Source organism: Falco biarmicus, chromosome Z (genome assembly GCF_023638135.1).
Source record: "Falco biarmicus isolate bFalBia1 chromosome Z, bFalBia1.pri, whole genome shotgun sequence".
Taxonomy (NCBI): Eukaryota; Metazoa; Chordata; class Aves; order Falconiformes; family Falconidae; genus Falco; species Falco biarmicus.
Genome location: NC_079311.1, coordinates 75,084,135 through 75,106,931, shown reverse-complemented (window position 1 = coordinate 75,106,931; position 22,797 = coordinate 75,084,135). Strand labels below are relative to the sequence as shown.

Below are 22,797 nucleotides of genomic sequence, written 5' to 3'. Positions count from 1 at the left end.
TGAGCTAATTATAACAAGGCATAAAAGGTGACTGTAAGGGACAATAAACAAAGTCTGCTGATCACTCATATTGAGTGACTGTGTCTTCCCTCCGTCGCGACACCTCTGGACACTCTCTGGGGCTTTAAAGCAGCAACCACAGCCATGTCTGCTCTAGCATCAGCCGCACATCCTGCTTCCAGGGTTGCCAAGCCTTGGGCCAACGTTAACTGTCACACCCAGCACACGCGGGAGAACAGGAGCCAAACAATCAGCTTGAGGGCAGCTGGGGAAGACTGTCAAAGATTAAAAAAGTCAAAGAAAGCAAGCAAGAGCATCTCCAGTCCTTGGAAAACTCATCTTGAACTTAAATTCTTTGGTGTAGTAGCCTTGGCTGAGCAGCTAGCATTCCTTGGCATCTCTGCAGTGACAAGAATGTACCTGCAGCTTTGTTACTGCAGGTTTTGTTTAGCCTCCAGCAAGGCAAGCATGCATGTTTTCATGGCGCTGCAGCTCTGCTGTCCCCTCTGCTCCACCCTGGCCTCTCAGGGCTGTGAACCTACAGCCCTAGCAGGAAGGCAGAGGAGTGATATGGAGGGATGAGGAGAGGATGCCCAAGTGCTGGCTGAGCAGTCCAACCATGAACAATAGGCAGGGGAAGGCTCAGCAGCATTATGGTGGCTGCTGAAATAACAACTGCTCCCAGAGATGGGAGAGGAGGAAGCCCAAGGGCCTGGGTGGCCGCTGCGAGGACATCAGGGGCCAGCTCTACAGCCTTAGTGACCATAAGGATTTCTGCCAGCACAACTATATTCAGGCAGCAAGCTCCTGACCAGATTCTGAAGTTACAAGACCTACTTGGGCTCCGGCCTTGAGGTTTAGCAATGTGTGCTATATAGACTATCATCACATTAAATGAAAATTCAGTGGGTAGCTAACTCCATCCCCTTCCTCCTCTCTGCACCAATGCACCCCTCATCCATCAGCACGGCCCCCTCAGCACCGAGAACCATATGGCCACAAGGAGTCAGCAAATAACCCATTTTAAAGGGTGGGACTGCCTAAGCCCATCTAATTCTGGATTGATGCATTCCTTCCGCCTCAGTTTCCCCCACTGCATGCTGCTACTCCTTGCCTTGCACTAGCACTGGTGTGCATGCATCTACGTGGCAACGCAGCCCTGGGAGTCATACCATCTACAAACCAGTCCGTGGTTGTGTCAGGTGAAGTTAAGCAGGACAAGCCCCCAGGGCAGGGGAGATGAAAGGCTGAGGTGGGAGACCACAGCCAGCAGGCCAGGGGAGGTCCCACAAAGGAAATGCAAAATTAGAGCAGTTTAAGACTCCCTGGAATTGCACCCCATCACCTGAGCAAGCATTTTGCAGGGGTAAAATACCAAACTAAACCTGCCTTCAAGGGCCGTTTTCCACAGTGACTGGGCATTGGGCGTAACAGCAAGAACTGAAAGCGATGAGAGAGATGACGAGACACTTTCCCCATGACTCTCCAGGGCAGATGAGATGAAAAGGCTTGAGTTACGCCAGCAGTCTCCAGTGAGGAACTCAAACAGGGGCTATCATGGTGCATAACTTAAAAAACAAATGGGATCAGAACAAAAATCAACGCAGGAATCATAGACAAGCAGTCCTCAGCTCTTTCCAGAGGGGAAAGAGACAAAAGGTTTCATAGCACCAAGTAATGCCACACAGTGGTTCAGGGCAGTAAGGAATGCCAGATCCCATCAAAACTGCAGAGGGAACTTTGATGGGATATGGCCAGGCACCATGGTCATGTCCTCTACCCCTGCCCCTAAAGAAAGAAATACGGTGTCTCCTGACCGTCAGCATCCAAGGGTGGGTTTGGCGTACTCACTTGCAGCTTGAAGTCCCACACAGAACACCAAGGTGAAAAGGGAGACAAGCACCATATACGGGATCACAAATGCCATCAGCTGCAGTGCCTGACGTCCCTTCAAGCTGACATAACCCCCAGCACGTGCACAGACACCAGTGAACTAAGCCACCTCCCAGAAGAGTTGTTGCCCACTCAGGGCTTTCCAGCAGCAGCTCCCAGGCACCGCAGCTCACACCACTCCTGCAGTTGGGACAGCTGCTCCAGCCTCCCCTTTTGTCCTGACCAGACTCAAAATGGGGATGACCTGATGTTCTGTCACTATATCCTGCTGCATCTCAACTGTTCACAATCAACAGCCAGAATCCAGCAGCACACAAAGACACGGGGAGCCCCAGCTGCTACAGCCCAGTCCACGGGGACAGACAGGCTGAGATCATGAGTGGAGAATTTCTTGCCCATAGACACAGCTCTCCCTGCTACCACCCCCTCAACAAATACGCCTGCTTCAGGCTGTACAAGGCAGCCCAGAGTGCTCCCTACTGCCCTTCACAGGGCTGAGGAAGACCAGGAAAACGTGAGTGAGGCAGGAGGGGCCTCACTACAGAGCAACCAGTTGACTTTACAGAGGAGCAGCTGCTACCAAGACCCCAGGAACCATCTGCATGCATAACCATGTGTACTTTGATTCCAGCATGAAAACTGAGCACGTGGAGAGAAGTGGTGGCTGCAGGACCTTCGCTCTTCTCCCATCCTCATCTCCACTCCTCAGCAGGCCCCTTCCCATCAGTCACTGTCTCTGCACAGGCAAGGTGATGCCCTGCCAGCCACTGAAGCCAACCAACTGCACAGTGGGGACAGTTGTCAGGAAAGCAGCAGCAAGACATCTGTTTGGTGTTTCTCCAGAGGAGCACTTCAGGACTCCCGCTTCTTGGGCTCCTGCAGCAGAGTCCTCCTGCTGCCACAAACGCCCAGTGAGAGCTCTGACCTCCACTTCTGAGAAACACCACCGCAATAAGCGGGGAACGGTTGGCTCCAGTCCTTTTGTGCAGCGCTGAGGCAGGGAGCTGGGGATAATCCCTGACTGCTGTCGGCAGGCACTCGTTGCTGGTGGCTGATGTATCCCTCCCAGCCTGAGGGAAGCCAGGAAACAACCACAGCCTTGGCCAACAAGCAGGTCAGGTTCCCCATGTCTCCAATGCTACCTGAGCTGAAGCTGGCTGAACCAGGTGCTGACAGCACAGTCCACACGCATCACCAGAGAGATCCCCAGCAGGAGACAGATGCTGCTCACCATGAAGCCCAGCGACTCAAAGAGGAACCTGCAGGCACAACAGATGCAGTAAGGATATCACAGCCAGCATGCCCTGGCCTGGCGAAGGCAAGCTGCTACCCTCACACCCAGCAGACAGATCTTCCTGACAGTGAGAGGCTGGTAGCATCCCAGATCCTAAAACTTGAATTACAGTCACTCGCCAGCAGCTGCTGCCTGCAACGTAGAAGCCAAGCACACCTCTGCTTCAGAGGTTGTTCAGGACAACATCCAGGTAGGATTTTGAGTCCCTCAGAGGCTGAGGCCACCCTACACACCTACTAGCTCAGAGGTTTGCTAGTTTAGCATTTCTGCGTTTATCGTTTCTGGTCTGGTATCCCTACCTTTGGCTCTCTGCCCTGAACATTCCTAGCTTCCAGGTGAGCTCTGTACGTACTTAGAAATCAAGATAAGGAGAAACTTCCAGGTTCTAGCTCAAGTCCAGCTTCTGAACTTGAAGCAGGAATTAGTTAACGACACTCCTACAGCCTCTACTACATAAGAAGTCTGAAGATCGACCACAGCGTCTCTTCCAACATTACTGTCTATGAACTCTAGTCAAAATGTCAGTGGTATGAACCCTAACCCACCATCAGAGCAACTCCTGGGACTTACTTTGGGGCAAAGACCTTCCAGACCATGAGGTGCCTCCTGAGGATCATAGCTGCACAAACACAGGCCAGAAGCTGTGGAGGAGATCAGGAAAAAACAAGTTACAAGTGACTCTGGAGAGACCTCCTGGGCACTAGGTTCACATCTGAAGGTGGTACTAAACTGCACACACCTGAGATGCTGGTACAGCACACACCAGAAATAAGCATCCCAAACAGGATTCCTTTCCATCATGTCCTAAAGTCAGGACACACAGGCAGCTTGGGATATATGCAGGCTTTCCTGGGGTCAGGCTGGGACAGCACAGAGGAGGGCTCACACTGTGGCTAACCTGACCCAATATTTCACTGAGCGGAGCACTCCTGCCTTCTGGCTGCGGGGCCTGCCCCGTCCCTTGCACCCTCTGTGGTCTGACCACACAGGAGAATGATTTCAAGGGCTAAACCCCAGAAAGTTACTAGCTTCTTCCACGGGATTAAATTTCTGGTGTTTCGCTCCCTGTATCACCACAGCACAGGATCAGATGGAAATCACAGCTGGTGCAAAATAGAAGGCATGGTTGGGAAAAGGGGGAGCAGAATTACAACCATGCAGTTTCTGAAGAGGTGTTCCTACTCTGGATCGATGGGTATGAAAAGCAGTCTAATCTGTACTTCAGCTTCCATGCTGGAGCTCTCCCAAAGCACAGAGAAAATGGCATGGCTGAGAAGAGGACCTGTGCAGCTGCTCTTCCACCTGCAACTAGGCATATTACCCCAGGGCCTGTCTGAGCCCTGGTGGACCCCCTTCTCTCATCAAAGTGCCCTACGGCTCTCACAGCACCCCTACTTCCTCTAGACAGTCTTCCCACAGCCATCCTGCCTCTGTCCGTACCTGCGTCCCAAGGACAAAGAGGTACTTCAGCCCCAGCTGCAGCAGAGCAGTGGAGAACTTCTCTGGGGACTCCCGCAGCCTCATCTCCATCATGTGCTCCTCTACCTCCTGCAGCTCCTCCCGGGACTCCTTCTTGGGCTTCTTCCTCTGCGAGTTGGGCATCTCACACACAAAGGGCCAAAGCAGGAGCAGAGGGCAGCCAACTACCTCAAGGACAAAGGCACATGAAATTACTGGAGCCCAGGAGGTGAGGAGCAGTCTAGGCTCTGCCATCATGCCCTGGACATGCAGGAAGCATATACCCCAGCTCCAGTTTGCTGGTCAGGCACAACTGCATGGAGGCTGCAGGCCACGGGCAGCTCTGTGGCACCAGAAAGGGACAGCAAGGATGCTGCTGTTCAGCTGGTGCCGGAGCTCATCGCCTCATGCTCGGCCTGCAGGCCTCCAGACAAGGCAAAGAAAGCAGTGAGCCCTGTCTGCTCAGGCTCAACAGCCCAGGAAGAAATCGATTTACCTGCAAAGAGGATATGGGAGGCAAAGGTGTTGGCGCCCACCAGGACAGCAGGCAGGAGTTTCGTGCTGTGGTCAAGGTGAAAACCCACAAATGCTGCATTCCAGTGGATAGCAGGGAAGATGGGCTGGTGGCCTGTGGAATAGAAGAACTGGGAAGCAGCAAGGAGCCAGGAGATGACTGCATACCAGGGCACTGAAAAAGGCTCTGAGAGATAAAAAAATTAGAGACAGGTATCAGCACCAGGGAACAAGACAGGTCCACAATCGAAAAGAGCCTACTGACTTCTCTTCCAGGTTCCCTTTCCACACTCTGTCTTTTGAGAGACAGAAACCAGTCAGGGTCCCACCACAGACAGACTGAGGGGCCAGGCATTCCGTCTGCTGCCTGCCCTGCTACTGGACTCTGTCAACAGCAGTGAGGTCTGGTGGCTGTGAGCAGCCCAGGCAGAATGGATGGGTATAATAGAGCCCCCTTCCCTAAGGGACTCCCCCACCACCTCCTCCTCCTCTTCCTCCTCCCACTTTACATCCCTGCTGCACACACCTGTCTCCTACTAGAGAATTTAAGCAACTCTAAAATAAAGCTAGGAGGATCCCCTGAGGATCAGTGCATTGCCATTCCCCAAAAGCAGCACATGGACCCTGCCTCTCCCACTGGACATAAAACAAGCTTGCTGCAGATGACGCCCACACTGCATATCCAGAGGAAGCTCTACTGAGCCCTGACTCACCAGCATCTCCAGCAAGGCCTCTGGCACGCGTGTGGATGTGCAGCAGCACAAAAGCCTCCAGGAAGAGGAGCAGGAAGGCGAGACTCAGCCGTTCACTGTGCAGAAGCATCAAGAGGAAGCCCAGCAGGGTGAGCGCTATGACCAGGGCTGCCGAGTAGACGCTGCCCAGCCCATAGGCTGCAATGGTGGCCCTGCAGTTACCCCGCTCCAGGCAGCTCTTCTGAGACTCCTGCATCCTCTTGTAGATCTGAGGGATGACGTGGAGGAAGTTGACTTCAGAGCCGGGAACCCCCAGGTAGGGAGTGACGATGGATCCTGCTGACTCCCGTGTGTCCTTCGCGAACACTGTCATGGGATTGCACAGCAGGAGCAGCAGCCCCACGGATGCTAGTCCATAGACAGCCCATGGAAAGGCAACAACTGCCACCTGCACCAGCTCCTGCAGCTTCCCAAGAGAGTCATCAGCACTGGAGGCAACGGCCCAGTAGCAGGCAATGCAGAGGACCACCAGTGGGAAACCCCAGCGCACGAAGAGCACAAGGGGGTCCGAGCTGTTCAGGTTGCCGTAGCGCCGCAGCCAGCTCCGCACTGCATAGACCAGCCCAGCCAGCAAGGCAACACACAGGAGGTAGAAGAGATTCTTGGCTCGCGTGTTTCTCAGGCTGGCAAGGGGGGAGAGGAAAAGAGAAGGCCGACACTGAAGGATTTCTTCGCGGCACTGGTGGAAGAAACCAGAGAGGCGCACACAGACCAGAAGCATGGCCACGAGGCACAGCAGGTACCAGATCTCTCTCCGATAAGAAGAAAAACCAAGGAGCTGCTGCTTGGGGCCTTCTGGCACAGTCAGGCGACCATCCCAGTGGAGCTTCCCTACTAGCAACATCACCAGCGAGGCCAGCAGGAATGGGGCCACCCTGGCCTCAGCCACGACAAAGCTATCAGAGAACATAGCTCCGCAGCGGAAGAGCAGAATGCCCATGGGGAAGGCCAGCCCCAGCCACTCTCGCAGCCTCTGCCTCAGGCCAATGCTGGCCAAGGGTGGCTGACTGCCCGCCAAACGGGCTCGCTTGGGATGCCGGCCCCACCAGTGCCAAAAAAAACCCAGCTGAGAAGCAGCGGCTGCCCATGATGACATCAGGAGGAGATCCAGCCCCTCCTGGGTGAAGGCATGGGCCAGCCCAAGCAGAACAGTTACCACGAGGCCCCAAAGCAGCGGGTACAGGAGGCAGCTGCGATAGAAACAGTCCGATGATGCAGCCAGCTCTGAGGCCACATAGCAGAGCAAGCAGGAAGCAGCAATAAGGGTGCAGCCTCCCACCATACGCAGGGGATGGAAGCGGGCCCAAGACTGGGTGCACACAGCCCGTGCCTCCCGCAGGTAGAGCTGGAAGCGACTGATGAGGCTTCCCAGCCTGGACTCCAGTTCCGGAGGCACCAGTGTTGACCCCTGCACCTGGGCCAAGAGCTGACTGTGCTCCTCCACAGCGCTGGAGAAGAGCTCCTGCAGGTGCTGGAGCTGCTCTGCTGGCAGGTCCTGAGCCACCAGCGAGTAGGAGTGCAGGAAGCGGTCCACCTATGGGAGAGGGGACACTGGGTCAGACAGCGGCACTGGGACCACTGGGAACGGGATTCATTGCCTCGCACAGCCCCTTCAGAATGGAAACAGCCTCAGTCTGCCAACCCCTGCCAGGACAGACCTGTCCCCAGCCACATAACCCAGGGCTGGTCACTTAAATCCAGGATGTGACTTGCAGGAAACACAATCCCTCTGCCAAACCCCTCTCAAGTGATGTATCCATCCTGACAGCCACACTGACTCCTCTCAGTTCTTCACCTGCAGGTGTATGCCTGGTAATGCTGTGTATCAGTAAGAACTTCTACACAGAGTTTTTGGTAACAATAAGGCAAACAAGCCCCCAGAAGTCTGAGTCATTACTACCTATTAATCTGCACCCCATGTTGACTTTTACATTGTTTGTCTGAGGACAGACAGCTTATAGTTGATCAGATCAAATTGCTCCCCCTTCTTCAATACAGGCACATTAACCCACTGTACCATAAGCTAAGGACAGCTCACTCTGCTTTCCACTTCAAGAGGACAGGAACAGAGGCAGCTATGATCCCAAAAGTTGTAAAAAAAGTCTTACCAGGGCATTAACAGGGCAGGGCACCCATACAAACATCCAGCCGCTCAGCAGTGTAGGTCTGCTCAAACACTGAAACATCCCAACACCTTCACATACTTTCCAGCTGCCTCAGAGCACAGACAGAATCAGTCTGCCCCTACCCATGAATGGCAAACATAGGCACCAGCTCTCCCACAGGCCTGCACAATTTTCCTGGTGTGCAAAAGCTTCTTCACCACCAACACGATCGAGCCAGAAAACTCCTCAGACAAATGAGTGCAAATATTTAAACAGGCAGGATTGGATAACACTAATTCCTAACAGAAGATGATCGATATTCTTGGTGACTAACAAGACAGTAACGTACACTACACTATCATCTTTAAATGACAAAGCACTCTGCTGCTCTATAAATACACAGCAGAGATGCTGAACACTTCCGCCCTCCCATCAGCGATCATATCCACTCCAGCTCCTCACTGCCTTGCACCAGTGGTGTCCAACTGTCACCAAAGAACTGGCTGGGGGCTGCAGGAGTTATTGTTGTGCTCCTAGCAATCCAAGGGTCCCTCAAAGGCAGACCAGCACTTAGCTGAGACACATGTTGCAATGCATGTGGCAAATCTGGTTCTGGATCATGAGATCCACCGAGCCACAACAGATGGCCCTCATGCCCTCCATGGAGGCTCTGGCTCGCCCTGGTAGATGGCCTGCTCCATTGCCTGGGCTTCTTTTATACCTGGTATAGTCACTCTCATTCAAGATTTGTCCTTCAGAAATTAGGGTTCTGTATTTTGTTGCACTTGGTATAAACTGTTCCTTCTCTACTCCACTTCACTGGCACCTGTTAAATGGTGATTCTTTTACTCAGTCATTCATTACTGTTTTCCTTCTGCCACTGGTCTAGAACTAGAATAGTTCTTTAGCTAACACTTTCTCTTTCAAAACTGAAGCAGCATCGAAACATCCATTTGTACTCCTGAATCTCCATTAACAAGACTTGCCCCTAGCCGTCTTCAGCCTTGAGGAACCAGCCTCCCTGCCAGACTCTCCAGTCACCAAATCCACCTGTCTGGGACCAACCCTCACCCTGAAGTGAATACCACCTTCCCAGCCAGTATTTTACACACTGCAGCACTCAACATCTAGCACTAAACAGGTAACTCTCATTTCTCTTTTGAGAAAATGATGCAACCTTTTACTGGAGTAAACACTGCAAAGGAGGTAACTCTTCAAAATAAGTTCCCCACGAAGACAACACCTTGCCACCACGTCACCTCCACCAAACAGAAGAGGCTTGTGCTTAAAATGCCATTCCTTCTCCTCTCCAGTTCAATGGGGAGGCCTACCTGCTTGGCGTTGATGTGATAGACCGAGAGCTGCTGCAAGGCTGCAGACACAGCATCGCCATCCCCGGAGAACAGCTCAGCCATCACCTCCCCGATGTTACTGTAGGGGATGGGCACACCCAGGAGCAGGGCCACAGTGGGCACCAGGTTCACCTGGGCAACAGCCTCGGGCTCCTGGAGAGGGAAAAATTGGAAATTTGGAAAGAACACAGCAACATGGCTTTTCACTGGGACTAGAGGATGATGGGGAAGACTTTCCTCTTCAGAGGAGAATATGGGTGAGCCAGGAGTGGGAAAATGCAGGGGAAGGCAGCGGCACAGCTCTGCCCTCCCTAAGCGCCCTGTGGAGGGGAGGATGCTTGCTGGGAGCTGCAGGTCCTTAGGTATGCCCCTGGCTGCTTAACAGCTCACCGGGCCCTACTCAAACACCCTTCACAGCTGGAGGGGCCTGAACATGGGTCCCAAACACTTTGGTTACCAGCACCCCATGTCAGTTTTTCCATTGTTCTCTCCAGAAAGGTGACAGACTCCTCACCTCCTCTCAGTCTAAATGACCCCAATGGAACTGTTACTCTCTAACCCCAGGACGCATTTTCCACCCTGAATGCCACCTCAAGCAGTGACAGCTAAGGATCAGCTCCTTCTCACCTCTGGAGGGCCCGTGCCAAACAGGGGTGTTCTGCTGTACACAAACAGCGCTGCGTTCACTTCCTTCTCGCTGTCACCGCCGTGGTCTCCAGTGTCTGTCATACCATGATCCCCAGCCACCAGAAGAAGGGTGTCATTCCCCAGGTGATCTACCAAGGATCTGTCACCCGAGATAAGGAAGGTCAACTCCTACCTGGGCAGAGGCCCAAACAGCCCAGGTGGGAGAGGGCATGTCCCCACCAAGCCTGCCTGCACCACAGAGGTGAAGCCCACAAAAGGATCTGAGCAAAACCAAGTGCTGACACAGAGCTGTAACAACTGAGCCAGGTACTAAGGCAATGGATGCTTTACAACCAAAATGAAAATTCTAAGCCTTGAGACAGAGTGGACTGCTCTTGCTTAGGTCCCCAGTGAATGGTGGCTGGTTCCTCTATGCCTCCAGGGATCTTGACAAAATGCAATTCAGAAGAACAGTTCCCAACAGGAATGCATTTTAGGCTGCATCTATTTGGGTCTTGTATACTGCATCATGTTGTGTGAGCTGTCTCCGGCTTTTATGGAAAAAAAGAGGGGACTTGTCCCTGAAGAACACATTAGGTATGACACAATATGCACTCTCAGGTGCAGCAGGGGCAAGTTACCCACTCCTTCTAGCAGCAAGAATTAAAGCAGTCCTAACTAGGAGTCAAAAGCCACAGCATTTTGGGCTGAGGCACAGCTGTGTGGATTTCTGGATCCCATTCTGCCCTCTGACACAAAGGTGCAACTCATGGGCCTGTGCAGTAAATGCATCATTCCCTAGCCAGGGTCCTCCAAGTGCTTCTCAAACAGACCTCAGTGTGAAAATCTCCCTTTTAAAGATGAAAAGAGTGAGGCTCAGTACTCCAGCTGCACCATCACCTGATGGTTTGGCTGAGAAACAAGGCCCCAAGACCTGAAGACAGCCTTACCTCTGAAACCAAACCTCTTGTGAACATGGGTCTATGCAACCGAGACCACCCCATAGCTGAGGCTTCAGCTGCTGCTGACCAAAGCCATTCTCCATTTTAACAGCCACAGTAAAAGTCCCGTTGCTCTCTGCATCTGTAAACTCCCTGGGAAGACCCCACCAGCCTGGGTCAAGGAAGAGGCCAGCTGGCAACCCCGCAACTGCCGCACTAATCACCTGAGCATCTCATTCATCTGGGTGAGCTTCTTAGCCATTTCAGGATGGTCAGGTCCATGTTTGTGCCCACAGTGGTCCACGCCGAGGAAGTGAGCAATCAGCATGTCCCATTCACCACTGTCCACTGCAGAACAAGAGCAGCCTTATCACACACACACTAACCCGGGATTCAGGCATGGGCTCTACATCTGGATCGTCTTGCCAGAGCTTTCTGGTTGCCTCTGGAAACTGCTGTTTCTCCCCCTCCTGCCATTGTCGCTCCTAACTCTCAAGTGGACAGTGCAGGTTTTAAAAGAAGCACACTCCTGGATTGCTGGTGCCTGGGTACAATGCCATGGGAAGCTCAATGCCCGTAAGTGCCCCAGTATCCATGTTTTTTGTCCACCACTCCTCAGGAGGGGAATGGCTCAATGTCACCCAAGTCACTTTGAAATACCCTTAACTCAAACTGCCACAAACTGAGTGTGTATAAGTATATAAACTTATAAAGTATATAATGCTATTATTGCCCCAGCCAACCCCCCAGGTTTATATACCCAGCATGACGCCCCATGGTATGGAACACCCCTTTGGCTGGTTCAGCTCGGCTGTCCTCGCTGTGTCCCCTCCCAGTTCCCTGTGCCCCTCCAGCCCTCTCGCTGGCAGGGCCCGAGAAACTGAAAAGTCCTTGACTCAGTATACACCCAGCAATAACTAAAAACATCAGTGTGCCATCAACATTGTTCTCACATCAGCCAAAACACAGCGCTGTATGAGCTACTGAGAAGAAAGTTAACTCCACCCTAGCCAAAATCAGGACACTGAGCTAAACCAAGGGGACGCTCAGGAAAAGGAGAACCCAGAACTACAGTCCTCTAGAGATATTTCATGTCAGACTCATCAATGTGCCCCTCTGCATCCAACCTAGGCCATGTGCCTGGCACACCAACGCTGTCCCTAGCTAGGGAGTTACCTGGGCCTCTCCCCTCTGCTTCAGGGCCTCAACACCTAAAAATCGACATATCTGGAGTTAAAATGATGAACTGCAGCTCTCCCACAGGGCATAAGGACTTCCCCCTGAAGGGCCACTGCGCTCTTGATTCACTTTGATTCACACAGATAAAACAAAGAGCACTCCCCTTGGTCCCAGGACCGCAGAACAATCTGAAATCACCTAGAACTCAGAAACCAATCTCACAATTCACCTTCTTCTGACAGCTGGGAGCCAATGACCCTCTGCTGAGAGCAACATTGTGCCCCAGCCTCCCAAGCGGGTAGCTGCGCTGTTGTGTATTTCCCAGAGCACTGTGTGCCCCTGCACAGACACGTGTCAAAGTTAAGCTGCTCCTCTGGCTCCATCCTGGCAGCGTATTTCTAGGACAGATATTGAAGTCTAACCTCGTCCCATCAAGTTGCACTCTCTCCTAAACAGAGGAAAGGCATTTACAGAAACAGTTCACAGGCTCCAAAAGCTGGCTTATCTGTGGAAATGCAGCTAGAGCACTGTAATCCCTGTGCAGCAGTGTGTGACTGCCCAGAGCCACTTCATAACAGAAAGAACTCTTTGGTCCTACCCCAAACTTGCAGTAGGACCCCCACAAAACATATGGGCTATTCAGGCCCTGGGGAAAGAGCTGCTTACCAGTTGGATAGAGATGTTGCAGGATCCCATCATCCACAGTGTGAAGATCCTTCACATTAAAAGATGGGAAGAAATACGAGCGGAAGAACTTCTTGGGGAAGAGTCCTTCCCAAGTGTCATCACCCATGAAGACCACTCTTCTTCCTAATTCAGCAAGAAAGGAATTAATGACAGCAGGGAGCCCACATGAGTCATGCTGTTACTCTCACTACAGCAAAGAGCCTGGGCAGGTCCAGGTCAGGGTCTAGAACTCTGGCTCCTTTCCAACCCACACTCAAGAGCAACCTAAAATTAAAATGACCATGTGGCTGTAAATGAGTTTGAATACAGGGAAAGACCAGCCCTGTTTCTAAGCCCACAGGTCCTGTCCCCCTCCGAACCCACCTGCACAACATCACGACTTATCTTTGACCTCTGACATGTCACCCCAGCAGAAAGACCAGTGAGTTGAACAGGCGAGGAAGCAGGCAGGTACCCACTTCACTACAGCACTTAGGAAAATGCAGCACAAAGCAGACGAACCTTTGCCCAAGGCCTGCAACCCCACTGTAAAACACAAGGCAGCAGACTGGCTGCTGACAGGGGCTGAGGAGAATCTGTGAGTCCTGGGTTCTGTTTTTTTAACACGATGGTGGGTCTTCACAAGCAGAAAGGAGAAGGCAAAAGCACTGACACTTCCCACCACCCTCACTCTGCTTGTCCTGCCTGCTGGCAGGCAGCTCTCCATGTTTCCACAAAGCCTCTCCAGCCTGCAAGCAGGAACTGTTTCTTCCGAGGCTGCTGCTCTGGCATAGGGTGTACCAGTGTTTTGCACCTCAGTTGATTTACCACATTTGCCCACCCTGTCACACTCAGTGGAGCAGACAACCCCATCACACTAACTCATCCCAGGTACTGGTATGTGTGCCACTCTAAGCCCTGGAACGAAACACCTCTGGGTAACACAAGACTGCATCCTGTCCCCTTCTCTTCACTCCATTGTCCTCGTCCCAGCCAAAGAAGCCCTTTTCTGCAGCACTAAGCACACCCCAGCAGCACCAAACCACAGAGGAAATGTGACGAGGTCTCTGCCAAACAGTTGCAGGCAGCTGGCCAGGCAGGCTTGCTGCCTGAGTGACAGCCCCGCAGTACACCTGGCACCAGCTCCTCCCTCGTCATGTGTCTCACCTGAGCGCAAACATGGACACAACTGACTGCCCTTGGCTTCAGGAAGCCATTCCTGGTGGTGACCTTGTGACATCACCGTCAGTGCAATCACTTTCATCTGCTTCCTCGTCATCTTTGAAGACACTGAAGATGAAGCCATGGTCCCAGCTACTTCTTACTCCCAGTATGAGATGAAGAAACCCTACCTGTCTGACAGCTCTGCCTGAGGTAATTTTCATCTGAGTAGGGCAAAAGAATTGTCTGACAGGGTGGATGTGTTGTAAGCAGTTCCCTTCCCAGTGAAAGAGGAATGAGAGTGCCATGTGAGCACTGATCAGTAGCTTGCACATGCTTGGCCCCGTGGGACACTGCCCCTGCCCGCCTACCGTTCTGCACCAGCTGCGCCAGCAGGTTGTCCTCCTGGATTGCGTAGGTGGCAAAGTTGCTGCCCACATCGATGAAAGTGGGCAGCGAACCGGTGGTGAGGCCCTTGATGCGCTGCATGGTGGCAGTGGGGGGGTCGGCTCGGAAGCGGTACAGGCGGGCATGGCGCGGCTGGGAGGTTGCAAGGTGGTGCAGAAAACTCAGCTTGTTCTCATAGGGCAGCGGGCTGGCCTTGGCTGGATTAAAACGTGCAAACTCGAAACTGAGGGCATCGATGATGACAAGCACGGCCTTGGAAAAGCGCTGGGGTGCCCAACAGGAGCCCAGCGGGAGGCTCTGCCTCTCCCAAGGCGGTGGCACCAGCGGGTCCGAGCAGGAACTGCTGCTGGCGAGCTCGATCCGGGTGAGCAGGAACCCGCTCATGAAGAGCCCGATGCCGGCGAAGAACAGCAGGCACACCCAGGCCAGGAACAGCAGCACCGGCCACCGCTGCATCCTGGCGGGGGGACAGCAGGCTCGGCCGCCGCGCCGCCGCTGGGCTGGGCCCGACTCCGCACCCCGCCGCGGCCCGCACCCCTCCCCCGGCCGGACCCCCCCTCCCTTCCCCCCCCTTCCCGGCCTCCACCTCACACCCGGGCTCGCCCTCGTGCCCCTCCTCCCCCCCGGCTGCCCTCGCAGCCCCTCACCCCCCGCCGCCCCCACAGGTCTCTCGGCCCCCCTAGCACCCCCGTGCCGCACCCCCGGCCCCCCACCGCTCAGGGCCCCCTCGGCCCCCCGTGCCGCCCCCTCCCCTGCCTACCTGCGGCCGCCGAGCTCCAGCGCAGGCCGCCCCCGCCCCCCCGGAAGTGCCGCGCGTGGCCGCGCAGCGGCGCAGACAGCGGCCGGTGGGGGTAGCGCCCCCTGGCGGCCGGGAGTCGCACCACGCCCCCGCTTCTCTAGGAGGACCCCCACCTCGACACATGCTTTGCTTTAATTAATTAATTAACCGCCAGAGGCGTTTCTCCTCCGTGCGGCGTAAGCTACGAGGCGCTCGCTATAGAGACCCCGCCGTCACACACCACGGCGGCAGCTACTGGGAGGGCAAGGGGATGATGACAGGAGCTCACACCCCTGGAGAGGGGGTGTCCCCACAAGGAGACGGGGGTCCCGGTTCCTCCCGCAGGCCATTGGGAGCCGCAAGAGCCCGTTTAGGGGGTACAGTGGGGTCACGGGTCAGGCTCCCAAGTGCCAGCAGACATGCCGCAGCTGCACCTGTACCATTTTATTACGGTTACAATCCAAATAAAAAATAAGGACCGAGGGAAGAAGAACCAGAACAAGAGCGTCTGACCAGGGAGGGCGGCAGGACAGGCCCAGGGCCTGCCGGGCTGCCAGCAGTCAAGGGCGCAGGATCCTTCTGGCCCCATTAGCTGGGGCTGGCCTGTTCTCTCTTAAGCACGTCCGTGGTGGGAGGCTGGGGGTCCTCACAGGCTGGGGGCATCTCATCCTGAGTCTTCACAGCTTGCGGCTTGGTCAGTGTGGTGTAGATTCCCAGGGCCTGAAGGGAACAAGAGGCATGGGGGAGGAGAGGAGAGGGCCAGGCCCCTCCGGGCTGCCACCTTCACCTCCCCCAGGCAAGAGACAGGGTCCCTGTGAGCACACTAACCTGCGCGACCATGTTGGTGACATCGCCGGTGTTGGCGGGCAGCAGGACAGTGTTGGAGTCTTTGGCAAGCTTGGAGAAGGCGCTCACATACTGCTCAGCCACAGAGAGAGAGGCGGCAGCGCTGCCATGCTGGGGGGAGAGGGACGAGGTTCAGCAGCAAGTCAGACACCCGTGCCCCTAGCCCCACACCACCCCGGCTGGTCATGGCCCCCAGGACAGCAAAACTCTTCACTTGCTACTGCTGAAGATGCCAGGGAGCATCCAAGAGAAAGCCAGGTGCCACCCCAGCCATGGTTTCACCTCCCCCAGTGCCAGCGCTGAAGCTGTGGTGTCCCAGGATGTCGCTCACCTGCTGTGCCAGAGCAGCTGCCAGGAGCTGAATAGCCTCCGCCTTGGCTCTGGCCCTGACCAGCATCGCATTGGCTTCTCCTGCAACGAACCACAGCAAAATGCACATCAGAACCTCAACAAAGCACTCAAAAGGAGCGAATCAAGACAATTTCAAGGAGAAAATCAAGACAAATTCATGCATGCAAAGCCTCCTTTTCCTTCAACACCTGCATGGCAATACTCCTGCCACACACCTCCTGCTGCACCAGGCTGTGGGGCAGCAACGCGAGCTGGAGCTCAGCGCGAGGGCCCCAGCAAGGAAGGATCAGTGTAGTTGAGGAAGCCTGGACCACAGCGACGCGGTCTCTCCCTGGGGGCATCACCCCTCAATGTAGAGCTACGGATTTCCCCAGGCCCCACATGTTGTAGCCCAGGGCACTACCAGCAGCTTTGTTGATTTGTTCGGCCTTCTCAGCTTCTGATGCCAGGATCTGGGCCTGCTTCTGCCCCTCAGCTACATTGATAGCCGATTCCCGTGTTCCCTCTGACTCCAGCACTGTCGCCCGCTTCCGTCGCTCTGCCTCCACCTGCCAACACAGGTCAGACACCAGTCTACTACAGCCGTGCTGGGGAAATCCCACCCGTTGGGCAAAGCGCAGCGAGGACAGGCTCCTACATCCTGCTCTGGCAAGCATGGCTTAGCAAAGTATGAGAACACAGCATGATCCCCAGTGAGGGCTGGTTCTGCTCCCCACACTGCACAGTCCTCCATAGCCTGGTCCACACCTAACAGGACAGCCACTTCCCCCTCCTCCCCTTCCAGTCCTGAGATCTGGCACCTGGCTTTTCTCAGTGGGAGATCTTCAGCTCTGGGTCTTGCTTCCTACAGAGCCCAGTGTGAATTTTAAAGGGAGCTGGCAGGGCCCATGTGTACCAGGCAGTGGCCACCACCACTGAAATAAGGATGGGAATTATTTATTCAATAGCTGTAGGTTTGCAGCCAAAGTGTCAGTGGGCTTCCCTCACCACAGGAGGGGTCAGCACTGCCAGCTCTGGACAGTTGACAACTTCCCTCTTGTTCCAGATTGTCATCCCAGAGAACCAAACCTGCATCTGCATGGATTCCTTCACACGTGGGGGTACATGGATGTCCTTGATCTCATAGCGCAGGCATCGGATGCCCCAGCAGTCTGAAGCCTGGTTGATGGCATCCACAATGTTGGCATTGAGGGACTCCCGCTCCTGGGAGGCACAAAAGGAATGGCAAAAAGCAAAGAAGAATAGCTTAGTGTGAGAAAGAGGTCAGGAGGGAAACAGACACATCCAATCACAGGCCAAGGCCAGTCAGAAAAACCCATCTCCAGAGGAACTAAGGCAGGATCAAGTGCTTTCCACATCTCTTCAGGGGGTTACTGTCTCCTAGAGGGAGCAGTGCCCCAAACTGAAATTGCTGGGATATAAACATCTGGTGTACATCTGGATACAAACATTGTCCAGGAATGCCAACTGCTTGTTTCTCCCAGCAAACACAGCATGAGGGCTACAGCCCCCCACGAACTGCGACAGCCAGGACATTCATCACTGCGCCTGAGCAGAGTCACCAACTCCAGAGAAACACAGCTGGACCAGCCGAGTCTCCAAGGATTCGCCAATAGGTCAACTGTAACAGAAGCCAGAAGCCCTCTAACCAAAGGGCATTTTAGTGTTAAGTGTATCAGCCTGGCTGTGCAGATTGCCCCAAGGTTTCAAGAGACACTGGCAGCTCTGTGATACACCTCCCCAGCTCACCCGGAACACTCTGTCGAGGGAGAGTTTGCCAAGTTCAGATCTCATGGTGGTCTGGGCCAGCTGGGTCACTGCATACTCAGGATCTTCCACCCCATAGCTGGCCTAGAGAGCAGAAATAAAAAACAGAGTCAGTGGCAGTGCCAGGAGGAACCCTGAACAAGGCAGGATGGGCAAACGTAGCGCTAAGATGAGAAACTTGCCACAGATACCCCTGCCGAAGAACAGCAGAGTCCAGAGCCTTGTGAGGGGCTGGGGTGCTCAGCCCACCCACCTCACAGGGCATAGCAAGCTGGGCAGAGGCTGAATCACGTATCATCGGGCAAAGGGAGTCAGCAGAAGGCTGCCAGCTGAGCAGTGCAGCACACACAGACCATGCTGGGTGCAGCCATGAAGGCTGCAAATTTGGGCCAAGTGTCAGCGCAGCAGGGACAGTACCTTGTAGGCGTCCATAACCCGCAGATAAAGCACGCCATCAATCTGCAGGGTAACATTATCTGCAGGGAGAGAACATGTCGTTACTGAAGCACCAAAGACAAAACATGGCAACTTCCCCTCCCACAAGAGAGTAGGGCATGACCCTTTCCTTCCAGTGGCAGCAGCGTAGTACAGAAAAAGGATTGGCTGAAATGGATCTCCTCATCTAAAAGACTTTGTTAGCACAACCTTGACATTCCCTAGAAAACACTGTGTTTTGGTGTTTTAATATGCAAGTCTCAGATTTCTAGACCAAAACATTTCATACTGTAGTTATCTTCCTAAATTGAGACCGGGGGGGTGGGGGGTGGCAGAACAAAAGCTTAGTGCTAGAATTGTAACAGAGCTGTCCATTAACCTGATCTGAAACCTTTTTTACAGAACAGAGGTTTTTTTGTGGCCCAACACAGGAAAACATCTGAAAAATTGACTCATGCCCAGGTGCATTCGTCCCAGCAAGAAGAGGCAGCCGCAGCCCTGAGAGGAGAAATGGGATCTCCTGCTCACAGCAAAGCCCAGGTCCCCATGGACAGGGCTGAGTGGTCTGGGACATTTCCACTCACCCTCACGCTGTCCATTGCTTATCCCAGCCACAGCAGAACGAAAGGGAGACAGAACGCAGAAGCTGTTCCTTACCGAGGGTGACAGCTGACTGCTCTGGGACATTAATGACGATTTCTTTGAGACTCTGCACATAACGAATACGATCCAGGAGAGGGATGAGGAAGTTCAAACCCTGGGAAAAGGGCAGGATTAGATGCCTGAGCCCTCTGATCTAGGGTTTTCCTCCCAGAGACCTCAGTCGGACTAGAGGGACCTGTCTAAACAAAGCCCAAGTACGCTACATGCTACAAATGCCACAGGTAGAGCAAACATGCTTTACACGTTGGGGGAATTTAGGTTTCCCTGTGCTTTTAACACTCCACTGAGGAAAAAAGTCTACAGGCATTCAAAAGGATTGCAGTCTGGAAGAGTAAGCACGCGAACCCCCAAATCCTCATGGAAAGGACACGCCTCGCTATAGCTTGAGGAACCTGCTGAATCCAGAGGGGGAGAAAAGTGGCTTCTTACAGGCTCAAGGATTCGGTGGAACTTGCCCATCCTCTCCACCACCCAAGCCTCCTGCTGCGGCACAAAGAGCACCCCGATATTCACAGGTAGGCCAGAATTCAAGCGCCGTGGTGCCAAGGCCAGCCATGCTGAATGCTTCAGCTGCTGGGAGCGCTAGAGAAAGGAAAAGGAGCATGAGTGAGCCCAGCTGCTGGCACCATCTCTGCTCTCCCACCCGGGATCACTGCTTGCAGCCTCAATAAACCTGGGCACAAACCAGCTCTGATGCCCCCAAAAAACCCATGCTGTGCAGGGACATGGGCCATTCCCACAGGGATGTGACCTGGATGGCAGGACCAGTGTGAGTGTCAGAGCCTTCCCTGCAGATGCAGGGGAGCCTGTCCTTGTGCTGAAGGTTTCTCCATGTCTCCCCTTCTCCCACATGCCTACTAGGGCAGGTAGAAATATAGCCTCCTGGACACCATAAAGGAAAGGAAGGTTTGCACATGGTCCTTCTGCCCCACTCAGCCCCCCGTAACACGGTGAGACACCTTCTTCCCGTCCCTTCCCCCTCACACCACCCCACTTCGACAGTCCGTCCCTTCCCAGCTCTGGCCGCCTCCTGGCCCCCTCCAAGGACCTGTTTCCCTCCCGCACCCTCTCACTCTCCTCCCCACAGCCCTTCAGTCCCACAGCTCTCCTCAACACGCCCCCTGCCCAGCTCTCCCCAGCTCCTCCCTAACCTCCCCCCGCACACCGCAACCCACTGCTCAGCCCTCCACGTCCACCTCTCCAACAACCCTCCCCCCGCGCCCCATCAGCTCACCCCACCGCTCCCGGCTCCTCCCGGTCCCCCAACACCCCCAGACACCCATTTACCCCCGGGCCTCCTCTGCGCCCTCCCCGCGCCCCACTACCCTCACCGGCGCCCGTCTCCCCTCAGCCAGCTCCCCCACGGCCCCACCACCTCCGCCCCGCTCCCCTCAGCCCGGGATCCCCCCGGGTCCCCCCAGCCTCTTGCAGCACCGCCTGCACCGGGCACCCCCCAAAGCCTCCCCCGACCCCACCTGCAGGAGGCTGAGGCCGGGCCCAGCTCGGAGCCCCGCCCGCGCCAGCATCGCTCCGCCGCCCGCTCCGACCGGTGCCGGTGCCGCCGCCGCTACTACTCCTGCCCCGCCGACCCGGAAGACGTGGCGGGAGGCCCCGCCCCTTCCGGGACGCCGCTCAGAGCCGCCCGTCCCGCCCCGGCGGCCGCTGCCCTTTGTTCCGCCCGCCCCCCGCAACGGCAGGGGCCGGCCTCCGTTTGTAAACGGGTTTTATTAAAGTCATTAAATTAAAAACAAGCACGAAAAGTACCGGTACAACCTGTCTGCCCACGCTGGGCCGCGGCGAGGAGGACCCGGGGCGGGACCCCGGTGATGGGGGGCGAGGGAGACCCCGGGAGCCGGTGTCCTGTGTGTGTCGGCGGGGCCGGAGCCCCCCGAAGGCCCCGGGGTGTTGGGGGTAGGGGGTGCAGTTCGCCTCCGGCCGGCCCCCAGCCGTGGGTGCGGAGGGGAGGGCCGCGGATACGCGGTACGATCCCCCTACAACGGTGGACAGCCCTGGGAGCCCCCAGTCCTGGGGGTGCTGCCCACCGCGGGGGTCCCAGCCCCACACAGGCTGGCACACGGAGGTGTAGGAAGTGCCCCGCTCTTCCTCCCCGTTGCAGAGAGGGGCTGGGGTCCCCGCAGCCCAGCGGCGAGCACGGGTTGGGGGCGATGCAGGCCGCGTATGGGCCTGGTTCCCCCAGCCCTTCTCCCCTCTCTGGCCAGCCCACAGCTCGGCCCGCAGCTCTCCAGGCAGCAGCAGGGACAGGCCCTGTTCCAGCTTATCCCCAAACCTCCTCCCGAAGGCCTAACACAGCTCCCGCTTGATGTCCTCCATTGCTTTCTCCCTTCCCCGTGACTAAGCTAGGGCTCAGGCTCCTGCCCATCCTCTGGCACCTGGTCACTGTGCCAGGCTCCTGCCCAAAACCAGCTCCTGGAGACAGAAAAAGGCCCTGTATTTTTTGAAATGTCCATGTGGGCTCCAGAGGTTCCTGCCAGGAGGGCTGTCCCTATGCTGCTGTAGAAAGCCTCAGTCCCCCATGACCATGGTCCCCAGCCATGACTATTGCCGTGGATCATGGGGCTGAGAGACCCTTCCCTGCCAGCCACGGGCTTCCTGGGGCTGCAGGACAAGTCCAGGCTTCCCCCAGCCTGCCTGAAGCAGGAGGGCTGGCCTCACAGAGCTGCTAAGCAGCAAGCCTCAGCCTGTCCTGGGGCTTTAAACACAGCCCCAGCCTGGGAGCTATGCCCTGGCCAAGCTGCACCCTGGCCCTACCCTCTCCTCCATGGGCCAAAATATCCCCATAACTCCAGTCTCTCACAGTAGCCATAGCCCTGCCCCAACCCAGGCAATCCAAGCGCCACCAGGGGCCTCATCCAGCACTGAAAATAACAGAACAGCACCTCCAAACCTCTGCACAAGCCTCCTCTGCGCTCCTAGCAACAATAAATACTAATAAATACAAACTTTTCTGCACTTCCTGCTCCCAGCCCTGGGACCAGTGTGGGTAGCCTCACCTGGAGCCTCTGGCCCAACTCTTCACTGCCACCCACCCACAGCTACAGCAGAGAAGCTGGTGCAGCTGGGAGCAGCAGTGGCAGAAGCTTTGGGCATGTCCTGGAGTGCCAGGGCTGCTCCTCAGCCCCTGCCCCTCCAGGTGAAGCCCCCTCAGTGATCCCAGCCCTGCTGCAGGGCACGGGCACGGTGTCTGTGCTGCTCAGGAGGAGCGGGGCATGTGGAGAGGGTGATACTTCAAGGCAGTGCTTGTTTTTGGCCCTTTTACTCTCTCCAAAGTGCTGGGCTGGAGGCTCCCTGGTGGACCTGGGGCTGCGAGAAGGTCAGGCCCGGGGTGAGTAGCAGGGGTTCCTCGGCATCTCCGTGAAGGATTTCAGTTCATACGGGATCCCCGAGTCGACCTCGATCGACTTGCGGGAGAAAAGCATCCGGATGTCATTGTGAAGGTAGATCTTCCCCGACTTGGAGCTGTGAAACCTGAGTGGAGACAAGAGCAGGGTGGAGGGACGTCAGGCTCCCAGACAAGGGCAGGACAGCCTCAGCAGGTGGCATAATCCCCTTGCCTAGTGTGCCCCTGGTCAAGGTGGCCATGCTCTGCT

The 22,797-nt window shown here is 55.4% G+C and overlaps 3 protein-coding genes across 16 annotated transcripts in view; all 3 read right to left on the bottom strand.

Annotated features, from left to right (window-relative positions):
- Positions 1–318: 318 nt before the first annotated feature.
- PIGO (phosphatidylinositol glycan anchor biosynthesis class O) lies at positions 319–15,157 on the bottom strand. 3 transcript variants are annotated; one of them, XM_056324648.1, is made up of 11 exons: positions 15,110–15,157; positions 14,313–14,806; positions 12,781–12,924; positions 11,160–11,283; positions 9,995–10,154; positions 9,347–9,520; positions 5,872–7,444; positions 5,142–5,345; positions 4,628–4,830; positions 3,758–3,828; positions 319–3,152 (listed from the first exon to the last, which is right to left on the bottom strand). In XM_056324648.1, exons 2-11 carry the CDS (start codon positions 14,803–14,805, stop codon positions 3,032–3,034), a joined length of 3,267 nt encoding a protein of 1,088 aa, XP_056180623.1. In that variant the 5' UTR covers position 14,806; positions 15,110–15,157; the 3' UTR covers positions 319–3,031. The 3 variants fall into 3 exon arrangements, with proteins under 3 accessions (XP_056180623.1, XP_056180625.1, XP_056180624.1); XM_056324650.1 differs by lacking the exons at positions 14,313–14,806; positions 15,110–15,157 and adding an exon at positions 12,344–12,562 and having other exon boundaries at positions 12,781–12,916; XM_056324649.1 differs by lacking the exons at positions 319–3,152; positions 3,758–3,828 and having other exon boundaries at positions 4,658–4,834.
- A 394-nt stretch (positions 15,158–15,551) lies between these two features.
- On the bottom strand, positions 15,552–20,817 carry STOML2 (stomatin like 2). Of its 2 annotated transcripts, XM_056325164.1 has the most exons (10): positions 20,665–20,817; positions 19,619–19,771; positions 19,184–19,283; positions 18,509–18,567; positions 18,074–18,175; positions 17,393–17,527; positions 16,728–16,872; positions 16,305–16,384; positions 15,956–16,084; positions 15,552–15,847 (listed from the first exon to the last, which is right to left on the bottom strand). In XM_056325164.1, the coding sequence occupies exons 1-10, from the start codon at positions 20,713–20,715 to the stop codon at positions 15,716–15,718; spliced, it is 1,086 nt and encodes a 361-aa protein (XP_056181139.1). In that variant the 5' UTR covers positions 20,716–20,817; the 3' UTR covers positions 15,552–15,715. The 2 variants fall into 2 exon arrangements, with proteins under 2 accessions (XP_056181139.1, XP_056181140.1); XM_056325165.1 differs by lacking the exons at positions 19,619–19,771; positions 20,665–20,817 and having other exon boundaries at positions 19,111–19,242.
- Positions 20,818–20,895: 78 nt separating this feature from the next.
- ATOSB (atos homolog B) overlaps positions 20,896–22,797 on the bottom strand; it is a 42,049-nt gene continuing 40,147 nt past the window's right edge. For all 11 annotated transcript variants that reach the window (XM_056325155.1, XM_056325153.1, XM_056325163.1 and 8 more), the window contains one exon: positions 20,896–22,675. In XM_056325155.1, the coding sequence (XP_056181130.1) occupies positions 22,522–22,675 (154 nt within the window). In that variant the 3' untranslated portion in view covers positions 20,896–22,521. The remainder of the gene's footprint in view (positions 22,676–22,797) is intronic.